This window comes from Pogonomyrmex barbatus, unplaced genomic scaffold (assembly GCF_055798465.1).
Source record: "Pogonomyrmex barbatus isolate J1 unplaced genomic scaffold, ASM5579846v1 scaffold10, whole genome shotgun sequence".
Taxonomy (NCBI): domain Eukaryota; kingdom Metazoa; phylum Arthropoda; class Insecta; order Hymenoptera; family Formicidae; genus Pogonomyrmex; species Pogonomyrmex barbatus.
In genome coordinates this window covers 5,660,490-5,680,775 of record NW_028297099.1, presented here as the reverse complement: position 1 = coordinate 5,680,775, position 20,286 = coordinate 5,660,490, and the positions used below count along the sequence as shown (strand labels likewise).

The 20,286-nt window shown below is 34.3% G+C and overlaps 3 protein-coding genes across 3 annotated transcripts in view; 2 read left to right on the top strand and 1 right to left on the bottom strand.

Moving 5' to 3' along the window:
* hwt (SH2 domain-containing adapter heavyweight) overlaps positions 1–20,076 on the bottom strand; it is a 119,117-nt gene extending 99,041 nt beyond the window's left edge. Inside the window, exons 1-2 of the mRNA XM_011647416.3 lie at positions 19,611–20,076; positions 17,292–17,865 (exon numbers count right to left, since the gene is read on the bottom strand). Of these exons, the coding sequence (XP_011645718.3) occupies positions 17,292–17,865; positions 19,611–19,963 (927 nt within the window). The 5' untranslated portion in view covers positions 19,964–20,076. The remainder of the gene's footprint in view (positions 1–17,291; positions 17,866–19,610) is intronic.
* LOC105432556 (chymotrypsin-2-like) lies at positions 457–6,669 on the top strand. The gene is made up of 7 exons (XM_011647410.3): positions 457–2,963; positions 3,412–3,485; positions 3,677–3,768; positions 3,871–4,012; positions 4,091–4,204; positions 4,335–4,487; positions 4,805–6,669. The coding sequence occupies exons 1-7, from the start codon at positions 2,915–2,917 to the stop codon at positions 4,949–4,951; spliced, it is 771 nt and encodes a 256-aa protein (XP_011645712.2). The 5' UTR covers positions 457–2,914; the 3' UTR covers positions 4,952–6,669.
* Positions 10,035–12,514, top strand: LOC148937891 (chymotrypsin-2-like). Its single transcript, XM_089070538.1, has 7 exons — positions 10,035–10,192; positions 10,659–10,735; positions 10,869–10,963; positions 11,191–11,332; positions 11,444–11,557; positions 11,771–11,923; positions 12,140–12,514. The coding sequence occupies exons 1-7, from the start codon at positions 10,144–10,146 to the stop codon at positions 12,281–12,283; spliced, it is 774 nt and encodes a 257-aa protein (XP_088926664.1). The 5' UTR covers positions 10,035–10,143; the 3' UTR covers positions 12,284–12,514.
* Positions 20,077–20,286: the final 210 nt, after the last annotated feature.

Genomic DNA, 20,286 nt, shown 5'->3' with positions numbered 1-20,286 from the left:
CTGCATGATATTATTTAACAGAAAATATATCAGAACTATATATATATATATGTATATCTCGCGTTTACACGCGATCATGTTTTGTAATCAGAATTCACGTGGAAATTCTCTCCTCTCAATAAAGCAATAACACATATATAGGCATCGCTCATCGGATATCCATATATCCATTCTTGCAGTGTTCATCTTCATCGGTGAATTTGGATGAGGATTCTGAATAGTTGGATGATTGTGTACATCGACAAACCGAGAACAGGATCGTACACGCGAGTCGGACTATTTCACTACTTGTATGATCGATGAGAAGCTCCGGATGCGAGGTCGTCGGACGCAGGTGAGTTCTGGAACAGCGGTTCTCAATATCGCTTCTTGGTCGCCAGGATCGATCGACCGCTTACCCCCTACTGCTCTCCAAGGTAGCGCGATAACAGTCCAGGTCAAATTCAAAAATTGCAGGATTGTCGAGAATATCATCATATTTCGACCATCCATCTTCGACTATCCAGTCACCTTTGTGACTGTGACGTTCGGAATGACATTTAACAGCGATAATTCTATCTACTTTCGGTATTAATGAATTTCGATATATCACTTCAAATGTGATCCTTTACATATGTAACTATTTCGGGGGCTGTTTGATGTCAATCGTTATAAGCCAAACTGTATTCCATTAGGTAGCGAGAATCGATCGACTCCTACCTTAGGACCAGACATCCCGCGGCTGTCTGTCAAGATTTCGTGATAAAGAAGGATGGCGCTTCCGGAACAACCGAATCCAGCAGCGACGTTGCGGAGCTGTTCTTCGGTGGAATGAAGTGCACAAACACCAAGAACTTGGGGAAACTTCCGTCTCCTTGAGGCTCGAGTATTCGGCTCCTCATAAAACTTACTTCAACGTTCCATTCCTCCGATAATCTTTCGGACTGTGATTGCCACACTTTGAATTCTACTTACGTATTCGCTCGCATATCAAATATATGCAAAGCATCAGGTTCTTCTTTCCTTTTTCTTTTTTTTAAATATCGCGAAATGAGAAATATAAATTTACTCAAATATTTCCTCAAATATCAACGAACGCGCATTGCGAATAGCTTCATTCCATCAGTTTTGATGAAGCTATGTTGCGGCAGCACAATGAAATCTCCGCTACATATGCGCACGCTGCATAGAGAAAAATTTTCGGAGATATTTTCATTTATATCATGTGTCGCATGCGAAATGTACGATCTGCGAAACGAGTTTTCCGATAAATACTATTTTCTTTTTCACGAAAAATTTCAAAAATGGGATATCAAATATCGAATATTGTATAAATGTTAACGCGTTAATAAAAAAATTATTGTATTAATATTTTTTATTTTTACAGACTATCGTAATAACTTTTATACTCCTACTCTGTGGTACGTTTAAAGCATTGGCAGGCTGGGACTTAAAAAACTCAAATTAACGTGACATCATTTAGAACATCGGTCGCTTTAAAATGGCTTAACTTAACTTGCATTATAAAAAAATAAAAAATAAAATGATGTCTCTGCAGCATTATCAAGCATGTATAAGACTTTCGAAGTATCTGCAGCCAAGCCAACGTCGCCTTGGATGCAATTTCGCATCTGTCCTGCTATCGATCGAAAGGTCACTCAACCAGGTGCCTTCGTAATGGGTTATGACGCCCCTGGGGATACACCACATTGATTGACGGCTACTTTATCCTAATTGGATAAAAATAACGCACAATTCACTCTTAAAATGATGGATGTGGCAACAGAGAAGACGGGATTTTAGAGGTACTATTTCGCACTTGACTCAATGCTATATCAGCATTTTTAATGTCTCGCGCTCATTGGATTTACAAAAAATTACAATTATTTGCTGTTACAAAAAGGCGAGTAAATAATCCTAATAATAATATTAACAATTTTGATAATAGTTAACATTAAAGAAATAGAAATGTTTTAGCTCCAAGTACGAAATTAATTTACGTGAGAATAAAGTTAATCACTGAGTAATCCCGACATTGTCAAGTTTACGACCGAGTAATTCTAATAAATACATGTTTTCTTATCGTTTTGACATTGACTACTCTACGAAAGTGAAATCAGTTATAAGAAAACATAAAAATCTTTGTTTCTATATCTTCGATCTTGTCAATGCTATCAAAATTATCAGCCGTTCCATATTTTCACAAAGTACATAAAACAACTGTAGTAGAAATGTGGTAATCATATCTTTATGACACAATCGTGATAATTTAACAATAAAATTTATATTTAACTTAAAGATTTTCACAATAATCAATCGATCAATCAAAATGATAAGCTGTTCAAAGTCTATGCAATAGAGTAAGAAATAATTGAGATTTACAATGTATGTTATATATAGAAATATTTTTATAAACATTTAAAAAATAATTCTAACGGCGAATTTAATCATAAAATTGCAAAAAAGCACATATATAATTTTTCATAAATATGTCTTCAAAATAACTTATGCTTAACATATAAATTTAGATGTATAAAAAGTTTCATTTTTAATTGAAACTTTTTAATTAAAAGAATATTTAATTAAAAGAATATTTATTTCGACTATACAATTACATAAAAAAATCTTCATTTTCTTTAATTAATTCCGAGATTAAAGTTAAATGTACATAATTACTACTTTTCTAAAAGTATTTTCACAAAAATTTCCTTTAACAATGCATATCCGTTTACACAAAATCGTGAATACTTTGATAAACATTAACAGTCAACAAAAAAAAATCAGAAACCAGTAATTAAATTTATTTATCTAATCTGATACTTTAAAGCTTGTTACTCAGCTACTCGTTAATATGTTAACCCCCATTTATCATCAGTTAAGTATATAAATTATCATCGTTCATGTTCGACGTCAAACATGATTGTTAGTGCTTAAGATGTTGCCCTCAGTTTTAATTTTTTTTGGCGTGACATCTATCTGTCAGTGTGAGTAAAATTAATGGAAATATATATGTAATATAATAAAAATTATCTATGTAATTATAGTAAAACGTGCATTATAACCATGGTGGTGAAATAAACTATTTGATTACAGCGAACCTAATGTCAAAAAATTCATTGTTCAAATTCTTATAAAAGCAAGTTTTAATCGATTAAACAAGTGCTAGTGAAAAACGTAAATTAAACAATAAAAAACAAAGTGATGTTGCCATAAATTGATGTGACAACTGTAATGAGAAAAAATATTTTTCAGAAAAAAATTGGGAACGTAAAAAACTTTTGAATAAAATAAATAATTAAAAAGTGCAATTTTCATTTGAATTCAATCAAATACTATATTGATTATTACATTTAATATATTTAATTGCGTTAAAATATCCATATAAATGCACCAAATTGATATAAATTCAATATTATGTTAAAAAAAAAACAGCTGCCGTATTGCAAAAGCTTGATCCACGTATCATAAATGGCGAGGATGTAAATCCGGGTGAAATACCATATCAGGTAAGTTATGACACGTAAAATTATATTATCTATTAATTCAAATAAAATTATTTTCTTCTCATTAGAAATCTAGTTTGTCTCTCAAATAATTATACAAATATTTCAGCTTTATACAAGCTTTATACAATTTTAACGTGTGCTATAAAAAAAAGAATCTATTATTATCTTTATATCCGATAACTATTTTTCAGATCTCTCTACAATCACGCAACAACGTTCATTTTTGTGGCGGATCTATTCTTAATGAAAATTTCGCTATTACCGCTGCTCACTGTGTCGAAGGGTAATTAGCCTTCGTAGTCGACTAAAATGTCTCGTGAAATATCAAAACGACTTTAAAGCGCATGCTGACAAATTTACAATGTTAATTTTATTATCTTCGCAGCAAGACTCCTGCGGATATGAAAATCATCGCAGGTACTATAAATTTGAATCGTCCATATCTAACACAAGCGATTAAAAAAATTATCCGTCATAAAGAATACGATCCTGGTAATTCGTATGTTAATGACATTGCATTGCTCAACGTAAGTTAATTCATCAACTAAATCGATTATTTTCTTCATATCTCAAATCGTATCACCAATTGAGTTTTTCCTTTTTAGGTATTCGTTCCCTTTAAACCATCGAATCTCATTGGATTCGTCACTCTACCTGAACAAGATGAAGTTGTTCAGGAAGAAGTTGTGGCTAGAGTATCCGGATTTGGAAGATTATCAGTAAGTGCAGCATAAACTCTGCATAATATATGATTTGCTATTGCTACGATTTGTACATACATTTGCGAACTAAAGCAGCGATAACTAATTTTAATATTTTATTCTATTTTTATATTCATACAAATTACAGGTAGAGGGACCCGCATCCAAAATATTGCAAAAGGCTACCATTTACATAGCCAAACAAGATTATTGCAGGTATAAGTATAGAGAGATTATATATAATATCTATAATACTCATATTTGTGCCTTCGATCCGGCAGTCCACCGAGGATCTTGCAATGTAAGTACAATAAATATATCACAATCTTTTAGTTATCGTCTTTCGCATTGAATTTAATTATTAATACGCATAATTGTGAAACAGAAACTGCTCTAAATAATAATTTAGAGAAGACGAAAAAAGAGAAAAAGTTATAAAAAATAATTAATATCTTTCGCAAAATGTATAATAAATAAAAAAATTTAAAAAAGAGCAACAGTTGTGAAAGCCATATCACTTTTCAAGTTTGTTACGCAAGCTTTAAGTGTTTTATGTATGCACAAATCGCAATTTCTTTTTTTTTTTTTAATAAAAAAATCTTTAATCTTCTTTTGCAGGGTGATTCGGGTGGCCCCTTGATCGTTAATGGAAAGCTCGTCGGACTCGTATCATGGGCAAAATCTTGTGCCGATACTGACTATCCAACTGTGTTCACTCGCGTACCTTCGTACGTCAATTGGATCAAAGAGAATGCCGTAGTATAAATTGAATTGATATTCATTATTCGTATAGACTGACTATTGCCAATTTACACCAGCACACCGAATGTATTAGATTTCGTTCATTTCGTTTTTCCTTTCCGTCGCGTTGAATGTGTCGCCAACCATAGTTTTCTTATCTTGCATGAACAAAATGTATTGCTGTCACTAGTATACGCTATATCTTAACGCCTAAATTGATTGTTAATACAATATAACAATTTAGACATGTACGGAGATCAGTTCCATATCATGTTTGCGATACAAGCACTTGTTAATTAATATTAATTAATTAATGTTTTAGTGTAATTAGTTAATTGTAATTAGTTAATATAATTAGTTAATTAATGTTATAAATTTTGCAAATTTTATAGTTTTTAGTAATCGCATATACTAAATATTTCATTAATTCAAATATTGTAAACATTTCCTCGTGCTACTTTATTAGAGTCTCTAATACTTACAAATAATTAAAGAAAAATTTTTAAATAGACTAATACATAATTTGTATCAGAATGAACAGAAAGTTTAGTGCAAAAAATTTAGTGCAAGAAATAGTGGATAAAAGTAGATAAAAGTAGATAAACGAAATGTTAGGCAAACAAAAGTTTGATTTGCCTTTAAATTGTAAATAATAAGTTTGATTTGCCTTTAAATTGTAAATACTCAAAATTTAAACATAAACATCTGTAAATTATAATTAGATAAAACTCGTAACACACGTTTACCATAATTGGCATACCCGCTCTCGTTATTTTTTATAAACGAATGCATTTAACCCAAACAATCGGTTAGAGCGACAAATCGTCAGGATTACCTTACGTTTTTGCATTTACCTCGTGGAATTAAATCAGACCGTGAAGAAAATTGAAGCTACGGAGCGAATAACACGTTAAGTAACGCCATTAGATAACGTCACATACTTCATAGTCGTGTTCTGTCTGTGATTAGTTGCTGCACACACGATCATGATTATTCATATAATCCGCTCCGTCGCCTTGACGATAATTAACTTACCCCTGTAGCGCCGCTAACTTAGCATGAACGCGGCAGCCGTAATTTGCACTTGACTAATTACAGAGGCGTTACGCGACGTTACAGCAGTAGCACGATTAACGTTTCGTAATATTTTCGCGATGTTACAAGAAACGTCGTTTGTTCCGCAATAATAACGCGAGCGAGCTCAATAAGAGAAGTTCAATATTGCGCCCCCGATAAAATTTCCGATAAGCGTTCACCGTTAACATAAACGGCTTATAATCTGTTGGGCAGAAACGCGCGAAATTTGCCGGTGAAGTTTACGCACGAGGAAATACTTGTTGATCCGAAACGATCTTCTATTTGCACGCGCCACTGCGTTGAGATTAACGTTTTATTAGTTGGATAAATGTACATAGCATAGATTTAGTGGCATGCGTTAGTAAATATTTCAAACATCTATATTCGTAAAATCAATAGACTCAATTATCATTTCTGAACGAGGCGATGTAACTCGTGCATAACCCAACATTTTCGCCGATGGCAATTTCCAACAAATCTCCAATAATTTCCAATAATTCTCCATGTGTTTTTTGAACGGTGCGGTATATTGGTCAATAAATTTGAAAGTTCCGTCCAAGTATTGGGACGGGATATAGAATTACAATATGCAACATTTTAAATCGAATGTGAATACATTTAAACATGTAAAACACTCGAAATAAATTTTGCTGTTTCGACATAAATTGTTTATGCGAATATATTGTTATTTTAATTTTACATGATCGCTTTACATTTTCATCCTGGAAAATGGATAGAATCAATTTGCTCGCTCGCGTAAACCATCGTTTTAAATTTAACAACACGTAAAATCGCTGGGATGAATATATATGACAAGCGCGTCATATCTTCTCCGAAAGATAAAAGTTTTCCCTTCTATCTTCTTTGAAAGATAAAATCGATTTCGCGTCCGATGGGAATGACGCGAAATCGACGGGGGAAGAGAGCGGGAATAAGCACATTCTGTATACAAAGTCGTATGACATTACGAGGCTGGGCGTCAATTAGCAGCATTGTCGATATCTGCACAGAGACGGTCCCGAGACTTTACACAAACTGGCAATCGATGCTCTTTTATCGCGGCGGGTCATGCGCATAGTGTCGTAATACGTAGCCGCTGCGACTATTTTTCCGAGCAAGAGAGGAGAGGCGAGTACCGCACGCGCTCGTTCAACCGTTCCTGACGGTCGCTTCGGCGAGGGCATTGTCAAAGTTCAATGTACTCCAATAAATCGTGCAATTGTTAAGAAAATCGCGAAATAACGCCGTGACTCATTGACGTTAAGACGACATCCTAACGTTTTGATAAGGATGTTTACTGCGCCGTACTGCCAACGTAATCACCAACGCGTGACCTCATTTAAGTCACGCGTGAATTCATCGAGAGAACTGTATTAAAATAACTCTTTAATACAGAAAAATAAACAAGTAAAAATTAAATCTATGTAAAATAAATAAAAATTATAAGAGTAAATAGTTGACTTTTAAAATGTGCAGAATTCAATCTATCAATTACATATCTCTCTATGTAAAAATCTATTCTTTCTATTCGGAAACATTAGTTAATAGAATTAACAAGAATATAAAAGACTCAACAGAAGTTATCTACGAGAAATTGTAATTATGTTACATACATAATGCTATAAAACGATATCATGTCATAATGAAAATCATCATGCACATAATACAAATAATACACGCTTCTCTCTGCGTAAATAATGATTTCAGAAAACGGCATACTTTTATATCACTTCTCATAAATCTTTCCTCTCTTTAAAAGGGCTCGCTTTGTTTGAAAATCTCGGCAATTTTACGCGTGGAAGGAAAAACGTGTTCTCGAAATCTCACGAACGCTCGTGCGAAGAAGCGCCCGTTGTTCCCGGACAATCTTTGAACCTTTTATTCCATTTGCAGTTTTGCAACAACCGATATTCCAAAAGAGACTCTTGAATAAAACATGCAGACAGCAAGCTTCACCGACGTAAGGAAATAGATTCCCCCGTGCAAACAATATGCGCTCGTAATGTACGCTCACCGAGCGAATTGGCGAAATGGGAATTTGTACGCAAAAAATACTGCGCGAGGTAGACAATGATACAATGTCTTTCGTCCTACTTATCCCATTTTATTCGCTTGTCTATCATTAAGATGGGGAACACTTAACGCCACTTATCACGTCTATTAGCAAATAATTTTCATAAAATACTGAATACAGTCGAGTAGATTATCTATCTGATAACATGACCTAATTAAGTGATGTTAACTATCTAATGTGTGATTAAGTAATAGTTTCGATTCGATTTATTTTAAGCATTGCGTAACAAAAATTAATCGAGATATTTTTTATCGCATTTAATATTTTTAGCGAGCGATACGGCTACCGTTATCACAGTTGATAAACAATCGCGCTCAAATCTGCATAACACGCAATCATAAATATATTTCTAAATATCTGATAAATATTCTCATTGTTGCCGCATGCAGATTTCACAAAATAAACAAAGTAACGCAATAACAAAAAATATTACATCACTCCGATTAAACTGTAAACAACAATAAAATTTTACTGTCAAATCTTCTAATCTAATCTAATCTAATCTTTGTGTATCGCGGTTTTCTCCCATTTGATGCAACCTACGATTACAAATTCCACGAGCAGTTCATTGCTATGGATTCGCTTTGGAAGGTTAACTAATTCCGTGTAAAGTTGTAAATTTCTCTGCAGTCCCTACATGCTACCGTGAAGTTCAGCAAAGGCTAGGCGAGAGCACGATTGAGAGTTCGTGTACGTAAAATATCAGTGATCTCACGATCGACGAACCTTTGATCATCCATTCAATCGATTACACGATCGGAGCTCGAGGTTGTCGCTCGCAGATGAATCCCGAAACTCTGACAGAGTCTGCAGCTATCCTGGACTTACAATCGATCGCCTTCCGCTTATCCGTTCGACAATCCGTCAGAATTTTCTGAAAATTCGTGAACTACAAAAATGACCGAAACTTCAGCCCTTATGAGATTTCCTGTTAAAATTAGTACCGCGAAAACTTTAAATAAAGCTTTAAATAAAGCAATTAAAATTTTTAACGCAGTCTATCATTATCAAGATTATTCGCAATGTTAACTTTCCAAAATAGTTCTCTTTTTTCTTAACACCGTTATATTGATTGTGAAAATCCTAATAAGATCCACTTTACGTGTAATTCAATGTAATATTATATGTGTGTCTGCAACGAGAGAGAAAAATCTTTGATAAAAAAAGTATTTAAAAAAATTAAAAAAATAATAAAATTATAATAAACGTATGTAAGCTGTTTGTGAACAAGTTGACATGCGATAACTGTAATCAGTAGATTACTTCCGCGAAAATTCAATATAATGTCTGCCACGACTATAATTAAAGTAGCCAATTCAAACGATAAGCTGTAAGAAATGCAAAAATGAAATTATGCTATCGTATCAATCAAAGAATTGATATTCTTTTTAATAACGATTTAATCTCAAAGAGTCGTGTGAAAGATTCCTCGAAGAAGATAAAGAAATATGGGAAAACCCAAATCCATGTCACGACCATTGTTTTAATCAAGCGATAAAAGTGATAATATAATTATAAAAGCATTCTAAAAAATTATTAGAAATTAGATTTATTCTAAACGCTAAAGCTTCTAATCAAAACAATAATATTTCAAATAAATTCGATTTCAAAAAAAAATCAAAAATTCTTCAAATTCTTTAATTCTTTTAAATCAAAAAATTCTTTATTATAAAAAGCTACAAAAATGTAGTTATTACAAGCATAATGACTGAATAAATATAATTATTTAAAAATTATTAACTTACGTAAAAAGTAAAATTAAATTAATAAATATACATGATGACAAGGGAATAAATTAAATTAGAACAATTTAAGAGATAAAAATTTCAAAGTGATTGAACATCACGTACTTATCGAAATGATTATTGTCTATATATCAGTATGTTCCGAGTGCTTGATATAGTATTTTATAATCGAATCTATCTAATCTAGGATTTTCAAGAAAAAAACTTAACGATCATTGGACTTCTTATACAAAAGCGGGGGAATGTAATATGTTAGAAACAGATGTATATAAATTCGTGTCAACAGGATTTCAAATCAGACTACGGTCAGTGATTGAACGATGAAGTTAACAATTCTGTGTCTCCTTAGCCTGTTGGCGTTCTCCCAAGGTGAGTGATGATTCTTTCAAGCTGACCGATAATCATTCGTTTCAGAGAATACAAGTTGATACAGCTCTCTTAGGAACTTATTTTGGAAGAAAAACTTTATTGCGTTAGTCAAATAAATGATCTTTTTATCTGTCACTCATTAAAGACAAATAAAAGTTTAGTCATCACAAAACTGTCTTGTAATTTTCGATAATACTTCACTAAAAGATTGTAACGACTCGAAAAATCTCTAAAACATTTAAAAAGCTAGTAATTTATAAAAGTAGTAATTTATAAAAGATTTAAGGAACTATTAGTTAACTTAATTTAAATTTAATTTAAATTAATTTAATTTATTTTGATTTTTTATCTCGTTTAAAAAAACATATAAACTATGCTGTTATAGGATTATCAAATTTTTGGAAAAATTATAAATTATTCCTTTCGTCTTTATTTTATATGTATTAACAATGTTTTATTATTGCAGCTGGGGTTCTTAAACCGTTCTTCGACCCCAGAATCGTAAACGGAGAAGATGCTAAAGAAGGCGAGATTCCATATCAAGTATGTATCAAAATATATATTCATTACAGAAATAAAAATAGTCTATAAATATTTTTTATTAAAAGCGTATATAAAAATATAGCAGAGGTCAGAAAACACAAGTATTAGAGAAATTAATAAATAACTTTTATAGGTTTCCCTTCAAAACAGAGGTACCAATTTCCATTTCTGTGGTGGTTCAATTCTAAACGATAAATACGTCATCACAGCAGCTCACTGCATTGAAGGGTAATTTTTCATTATTATTTTTCTTATTAAAGTAATTTCGTATGTATATTATATTATATCTATCTCTTTATATCTCTTTATATCTCTTTATATCTACTATATATACCTATATCTCTTGCTACTGTAAACTTTTTCGTAAACATTATTTTGCCATGTATACACAAAATAAACTCGTTATATTAGACATTAGGATAAAAATTAAAACAATTAAATTTTATAAATTGTAGCAAATCGGCTAGTGGTATACAAGTTGTTGCTGACACTATCAATCTAAGTAACCCAAAATCATTGCACTATGTTGAGGAAATCAAGGCACACAAAGGATACACCCCAGCCAATTCCTGGATGAACGATATTGCTTTACTGAAGGTAAAACAACTTTAGCAAATTATCCATTTTACACCAAAAAATTAGGCTTAGTATTTTTATAATTCGTTTTTTTTTTTAATTAACAATATTCAAGCAAAAACTGTTCTCTAGGTAAAAACTCCCTTCATGAGATCTAACACTGTTGGATATGTTCCTCTGCCGCCCAAGGGTCACGTCGTCAAACCCAACGATATAGCTGTTGTGTCGGGATGGGGTAGACTCTGGGTGAGACTTTTTCTATCTTATTTTTTATTTTTCAACATATTGTTCAATATGTAAATTCCACGGGGAAACATTAACGCGGAACGATTATTAATTATTACTGATATAATGATATTTGATGTTGATCATTTATAACATTTAATATAAAAAATAATAAGAGGAGATTAATAGCGCTTCGAGAAAACAGATGTTATAAATATTATTACAAAATTGTAGCAAGGTGGACCGACGACTACCAAGCTGCAACGAGTCAACATCATCATTGCTGATCAAAACTACTGCAGATATGTGTATGAAGAAATGGGATACAATGTACATCCCACACAAGTTTGCGCATACGATCCGTCAATCATGAAAGGATCTTGCCATGTAAGTTTTTTTTAATATTTCAACTCCTACTCTATTCCTTCTAAATAAATAAATATATATATATATATATATATATATATATATATATATATATTACTAAAATAATTTATAAGCTAATCTCTTAAAAATTATTCAATGTAATGTGGTGAAAAAACGCATAAAGATTTAGAAATATCCGAACGCCAGATTTTTACAATGACATTTTCTTTCTTCCAGGGTGATTCTGGTGGCCCATTGACCGTCGGTGGAAAACTCGTTGGATTAGTATCCTGGGCGAATGGTTGCGCCAGCACTTCCTATCCCACTGTCTACACACGAGTCGTCTCTTTCCTGGATTGGATCGCAGCTAACGCGGTCTAAAAAAATTTCAATCGCTTCCAACTATGATTCATACTCTGTCCTTCGTTTTGTATAATTTTCTAATTATCAATTCTTAAAATCGAGACAAAATTATTTTCAAAATCAAGCAAAAATTATTTTCTAATGTAAAAAACATGTGGTAACGATGTGACATAGGGTTGTACATAGTAGGTACCCTTAAAAATTTGTACACATTTTTTAACGCAATAAATATTGCTACTTCGCTCAAAAGCGATCACTGATAAATGTAACGTATCCGAAAAGATCGTAGCGAGGAATTATCGCGTGACAAGTGCCGTCTATCACTTATTACGAATCCAGAGGGATTTCAATATAGCTATTGGGTAGCACAAGAGATTGGATAAAACTCGGCTCTGTCGCGAAATCAATACATCGTGACCGTGCGGTGCTCACGTGTTGCTCTTATTTCCGGTGACACTTGGCAAAGCGGAAACGATCGATGCGCACATTTTAATCATAATTGACAGTCGTGATCATAGCGTCTCTATTCGATAAAACATGATCGTAGATAAAAGGTATTCATTAATTGACAGATTAATGGCATCGTAAATGGATTCTTATCATTTCCTTTATGATATATAGCTGGCTGTGATATAAACGTAAAAAATAATACGCGGCATTTCTTTGAGAAAACAGGCACATATGTCAGGACTTAAGGACTTAAAGAGAAAATAATCAAGCAAAAGGAACTTTCGGCAAGCTACGATTTCGGAAGAGAGTAAATAATATAAAAATATAGACGAACTTATTACATTTGTTTTTTCTTCTCTAGAAGGTAACTAATAGCAAACGTTAGAAACTTTTCGAATAAGAACAAGACGAACTGCAACTGCAATGAGGCGACTGCTTCAAGCCGACAAGAAAACGGGAGCGCGGATCGTTCATACAGAATTCTATTCTACCACCCGTATTTACATTGCTAATGAAATTTCATTTCTGCTTTCGCCATTCTTCGGAGAGGCACGTGATGGCCTATTACATTGCTCTCCCATTTTGTCTTATCCCTCTTCGACAATTTACTCATACAAAAGCACATAAAAGAGCCCGGTAGTTGCTCATTTCCAGCAGAATGCAGTGTTATTATTAAGTACGTGCCACTCGTTCAAAGAACATTTTTTTGTTTTATTTCCAAAAAATATTTTTGAAAATTTGACAGAATCGGTTTCATTAATTGAGAGAAAAATCTGATAATTTCGTTGGCATAATTTTAAACAACGAAATTACCATTTGTCATTGAACTCAGAAATTAATTTGTCGTACAGAGACAGTTACTTTCCACCCTAGTTACGTAACAGATGTTATAAGCTGCCTCACCGTATCACGCATAAATATTCCTGAATAACTTTACGGTTCAGAACCGCCAGCTAAATACACTATATTTACTGTCAGTTAGCCAAAATAAGATATGCAATATATTGCATATACACATACACATATTGCGAAGACCATATTCCCGAGGTCGAACTATACGTGCAGATACATAAACTAAACTTGTACAGTTTGCTTATATACCCCCTAGTTCTAAAGGGTTAATTTCCACAGTATTACGGCATTATGAAGTACGAGTAGCCACAAAAGCATTATTCTCTCTCTCTTTCTCTCTCTCTCTCTCTCTCTCTCTCTCTCTCTCTCTCTCTCTCTCTCTCTCTCTCTCTCTCTCTCTCTCACATAACTGTGCATAAAGTAGTATTTACCATCGTGTCTTTACACAGCACATAACCCTGTGACACACAATACTTAAATGTCAGTAAGAAAACATTTAACATTATTGCTTCAGAAATATATAGGCATAAAGTATTCAAAAATATATAAATTTAAAACATGTACATACACAAATACTTATCTGTATATATAGCAGTCTTCGATTGATAGCTCTCTACAATTATTGAGTAAGCTAAAATTTGTTAGATATATACATATATATATAAAAAAAACTTTAGCAATTACATAAAAAATTCCAGAGAACATCTGATACATCGTTATTAATTACTAAAGGATTTATTACGGAATCAAATTATGAAATCAAATAATTTTGCACCGCAAAAATATTTTATATTTTATATTTTAGATAAGTCGACATTCATTTTTAAAACTGTGATCTCAGTTAAATTTTCTATTAACTCTGTGAAACGAACAAAAATGTCATGCGGTATATAGAAAAACTCTTTTCAAAAAACTTTTCTCGACGAAGCCACCAGAAAGCTTCAATGGAACGAAGTCTTTTTGATTCGCAATCAATTCGACATCATCACGCTACTTCTCTTTCGTCCATCTTCTCTCTCTTTTTCTCATCTTATTCATCTTACAACCTCGCTTTCATTTCTTCTTTTGAATCCACAAAGTTATCAGAATAAGTCGTCGCGACAACTCAATTTTATTGGAATTTTATCGGAATAACTACGAAATCGTAGATTTTAGCTCACAAATAAGTTAATGTTTTATTATTAACAGAATCGATATAATTCTATAATTTCTAAAAATAATTTAAGAATAAAATCAGCTTCGAAATAATAATTCTACTAAATTTAATTTAAATATATCCTCGATAATTATTATAAATTATTGAAAGTTTTATAAAATGTCATATAATTTATATATCCCAGTAATTTATTACATTTTAAGATTAAATATTTTGATATAAATTTTGGATACAAATACATTTTGATGTAAATAAATTAACAAAATAAATGCACTTTGCTACTCGTTATTCGTGCTTGCTTGAAATAGAAATATTGACAATTTTACTATAGTTTCTCTCTTGGTTCCCTCATATACATTTTGCCATACACATTACATTAACCACTGAAGCATAATTTTCATGGCAAGGTTGTCCATAGGGTCTCTGGTTCATTTCATGTAACGATTATACATGATCGTTAGATGTTGCAGTGAATACCCACATTAACCTTGTTTAAACATTAAGTATTGAAGAACATTTTGCGCCAAGAATAATTTAGACATACATAAAATTAATTTACGATTAAGTAATTAATAAAATGATTAATAAATTAATGTATGCTAATGTATTATATTAAACAGTAAGAAAGTTTGCATTCAATACTGTATCTTAATTAGGACAAAATAAATTTACATAATATTAATAATTTTCATGTACATACATACAAAATGTATAAATTATATATATATGTATTAAATATATTAAAGATATCCATAAATTACTCATATTAAAACAAATAAAAACTATGCTATACTAATGTCTGACAATCGTTGACTCGTACTACTTTTATAATATTAAAAGAGAAATTTTAATTTTGCCAAAAATATCTAGACAGTGTTTTGACAAACTTTCAAAGATGTAATTATCCATAATATTCCCATACTTCCCATCTTTAGTTGATGATTTCACAATTATCAGATAAACTAAGTTTGCTTTTACTACTGAGAGCAATTCTATTTAGAGGCAGCCACCTCGGAAAGACATAAGCTTTCACGTCCTAACTTACCATCGAGTAAATGAATCTTCAAAACCGTAAATTATAAATTAAAAACTTTTATCATTGCATCTCGCGTTCTCAAATATTGTTCAAATTTTTTATATACTACGTTTACTGAATTTCTTCACTTCGAATAACTCTTGATTACGCGATAAATGACATAAAATATCTGCAACGTGACATAAAATGTAGAGAGTATAAATTTCAGACTTATCTTATAATAAATCTTTCTATTATATCATCGCAATGGAATCCCACTGCGTTTCTACTCAGCAAAATTTATTGCAAAAGTCTCGCTCTATTTAAACCGAAGAGTACCAAAGAGGTAAGCGTCACATTCATGATTACGAGATATAATTTTTTTTCAAATTAAATATTCTTTTCAAGGATATATACTCCTTCCCCCCCTCTCTCTCTCTCTCTCTCTCTCTCTCTCTCTCTCTCTCTCTTTCTCTCTCTGAGAATATTTCACCCAATATGAAATAGGCACGTGCGCGGTACAGAGCGTATGCGATTAAAGTTAAATTTTGGTACGAGGCCAATCAAATCTTTCTACTACTTTTTATCTAATATATATTGAATCTTTTTTGTGCTATTAGTATCAGCATTGTAAAAACTTTATTCAATCACGCAATTGCATTTCGCAATATTTGATGGCATATGAAATATTACTGTAAAATGTTTAGATGATAGCAACAATTTATCCATAGCGTAGATATTACTAACGTTATACTGTGATGCTATTACTGTGATAAACAGAAGGTAAGATAATATTGCATCAATACCGTAAGAAAAACAGTTTTCATTCTATACACGATGTATCGTATAATGGAAGTCTGAAGAACTCACCTGCGCATGAAGTCGAGTATAAGACTTTTTCTCGATCCTCTAAGAGCTGTTGGATTTTGAAATACTATTGCAATACACGAGAAAGAATTAAAATTATAATGAACTAAAATTATAATGCTTACATGAATCATCATATGAATCTTTACTTTCTTTCCTGTTACGGCTATATACTATTTAAAAAGCAATTTAAATAAAACAAAGAACAATTTTTATGACCTGTCTCTTTCCTTCCCCTTTTCGTATAATGGTCTTATAAAAATAAATTTTACTATTTTTAATCTTTTTAGCGCAAAACGTATCTTAGAAAATATATTTTTACATTAAATGCAAAACAGCATTTTGAATAATTGGTCAAAAGCCCCCCCCCCCCTCCAAAAAAATATAAACGTTATTATAAGGAATAAATAAAACTCGTGATGATAAATTATTTAATTCATTTCATTTACACACACACACACATATATATATATATATATATATATATATATATATATATGCTGTATTACACGCGACATCCAACGTATTAATAATGTACTACGCAATTCGCAATTCGCAAGACAGTTCAAAAAAAACCTCTATACTTCGTTCTATTCTCGTGCCGCCTCGTAATACCCAGTTTAAGAAACACGGTGACATTCGGTGCACAATCGTAATTACGAGCGGAACCAAAAGCGGACACTCACCTGTTTGCGGAGCGGCGTGACGCACTCGTCCTTGGTACGCTCGAAGCGCTCGAACTTGAAGCTGTTGCTGCGATAGAGCTCATTATCGCTCTGTTGCCTCCTGCAGAGTCGTCGCGTGAGCGCGCGCGGCCTGCAGGGCGCACATTCGGTGGCGAGCTCCCAGTGCAAATGCAGCATCGCGAGCTCGGCGGTGCAACGAGCCATCGCGCAGCCGGCGCGCCTCACGCGGCACTTGACCCGCTTGATGCGGCCCTCGGGCTGCGGCTTATGGCCGCAGGGCTGCGTGCCGCTGCAGCTGCAGTCCGTGCATGTGCGGCGCGTACGGCGCGTTTTGACTGTGTGCGGACACGGCTTCGCCTCCTCGCCACACTCGCACTCGCACGGCGCCTCGCCGCCGCCTGTGTGGGCGCAGTTTGATCTCTCGTCGGCGCACTCGCACGGCTGCTGCTGCTGTGATTGTTGCAGCTGCAACTGCGTGGAGGAGATAGGGGAGGAAGAGGGCTGCGCGGTCGTTCGGCGACGGGTGCCGGCGCCGCAGACTGTGTGCCGACAGGAACGATCCGCGCACTCGCATCTGCAATGTGAAACGTGTTAGCGACTAAAAAAGGAAATATGAGCGACAATATTGCAAATTGGACGAATGTAATTAAAATAAAAAAAAATCTCATTTTCTATTTTTTAAAGAAAAAATTTTTAAAAATTATATAATCAAAAGGTATAGTTTTTTTATTTTAAATCATACAAATCATGGACGAAGAATCATATTGATTTTTTTTTAAATTTAACCTTTATGCTTTAAACAATAATGCAAATGTCCAGATATTACTGGAAAAAATCGATTTTCACATAACGCTAATATTTCGCCCAAGATATCTAACCGCCACAATTTAAGCCGTAAGAATGCCTATCGGCTATTGGAAACTTCATTTATCACAATGATATTGTAAACAAAGAAATACCGCTGAAGTCTTATAAACAAAAGAAGACATAGGTCAGAATCTGAAGACAAGAAACCATGGTTTGCGTGCAGCCACATTACAATTGAATTTCAGAGCAGATAATTATATTACGAATTAAATTAACTTCATTATAAATTGATTTCATAACTTTGACAGTTTCTTCGTCTCTCGGTGATATTATTTACAAGTTTCTTGCATTTCTTAATGAGACTTTTTTATCAAGAAATTTATGTACGCAACACGAACGTTAATTCCTGTGTCTCTATACAAGTCAACATTGTGTGAAATATGATATGCGAAATAATTACGAGATACATTTTAGTCCGTAATAAATTTATGTCCATGCATATAAATGATAATGTTTGTTCTGTAATTTAATGAAACTATAAACGACTCACGATATTCATAAGAAATAGAAATAAGTGTGCAATATTCTCTATAATTCGCCGTAGCACGTGGCACTTCATAAATCAATATTTCAGTTCTTCTAAGGAAGATAGAAGACGACGCGAATTGGTATTCTCGTTTTTCAGACAGACCAAGATTTGCTCCAACATGGAAATGCTTTCAAATGTTGCATTTCACGTTTCAGCACCGTGAAAGTTCTCTCATATTAATCCGGACAAGATAATCGCCTCGTTTACTCTAGAAATGAACAGTTACATCAACTTCGGGCAACAGTGAAGCTTTGTAACTCTATGGCTTAACTATACTAGCTCGCCTAAAACTCGCTTACGATCAGCGCAAGTGCCAACAGCACGTTGGTTCCTGACCTCCACCATAGCTTCCACCCCTTTTACCGCGATCTTTCAGAGCGCGCAGTCGAGCTTTATATAATCGATCATCACTTATCACCATCAAATTGCGATAATAGCAAAATGGTCATTCCGAAAATAGGCATTAATAAAAATTTCGTGAACTAAAATAGCACAAATTAAAAAATTCATAGATGAAGATGAGATCTGATAAAACTGGAGCATCCTATATAGACGTAACTGTTGCTCGTTATTTCCACTCGTATCGATCGAAGTAACCCCAAATTCTGAAGTGAACCATCAACGACAGTATTTTAGGAAAATTTATAGCTGACTAATGCAATGCTTACTCATCGTAATATCTATGCAATAATTTTTTAATTATCTATCACCGCAAGGTCATTAAGTCAACAAGTGCCATCGACCGAATAAGGCGATATAATATCTTTCATATATCGCGATAATAATAATTAGGATAACAATCTCATCAACCTACCCCAACCTTCGATCTATTCAAGCGACAACACGGCCAGCTGGTCTTTACTTGGGGGAGTAGAATAGGTAGGGGTAGAATAAGTTCGACGCTACGTTATACATTTATTTACCTTCTGATCCTTCGTAGCGCCGACCCTCGCTGTACATGGGGACACGGCTGCGACTCCGGTGGACAGTCGCAGCTGATGGTGGCCGCGGCAGCGACGGCGGCGGCAGAAGCAGCGGTGGCCGGTCGTGTGCGACGGACCCTGATCAACACCGGATGCACCGGGCATGGCTGCACCTGACAGCCGCAGACGATGGTTTGGGGCCCGCCGCCGGAACTGCCACGGGACTTACGGCCGCCGCCGCCGCGTTTCGCGCGTTGGTCCACGTGCAACTGGCACGGCTGCACGGGACAGCCGCAACGGGCCGCGGCACCGCGACGCCCGGCACCCTGTACGCGTCTCCACACCCGCTCCATTCAACGACCGGCGTGCGACTGACAATCGGCCGCCCCACACCATCATCAATCCGGCGGATCGCGCGGGCGCGCGGCCGCTTCGATCCTCTCCGCGCGACCTCGGTCGTACTCGGCTACGTCTCTGAGGGATGAAAACCCCCTCCGGCCCGATCGTCCTGATGCGCGCTGGTCCACGCTGCTTCCCTCGCGCCCTCGTGCCACGGCTGACGTTCCATCCCACCGAGGCGCGCGGACAAATCCGGGCGTTTACCCTGAGTGAAAGGTCACCGTTGACTTCTTAGCGACGATCTCGCGCGATAATACGTTGCTTTGATATATTGTGT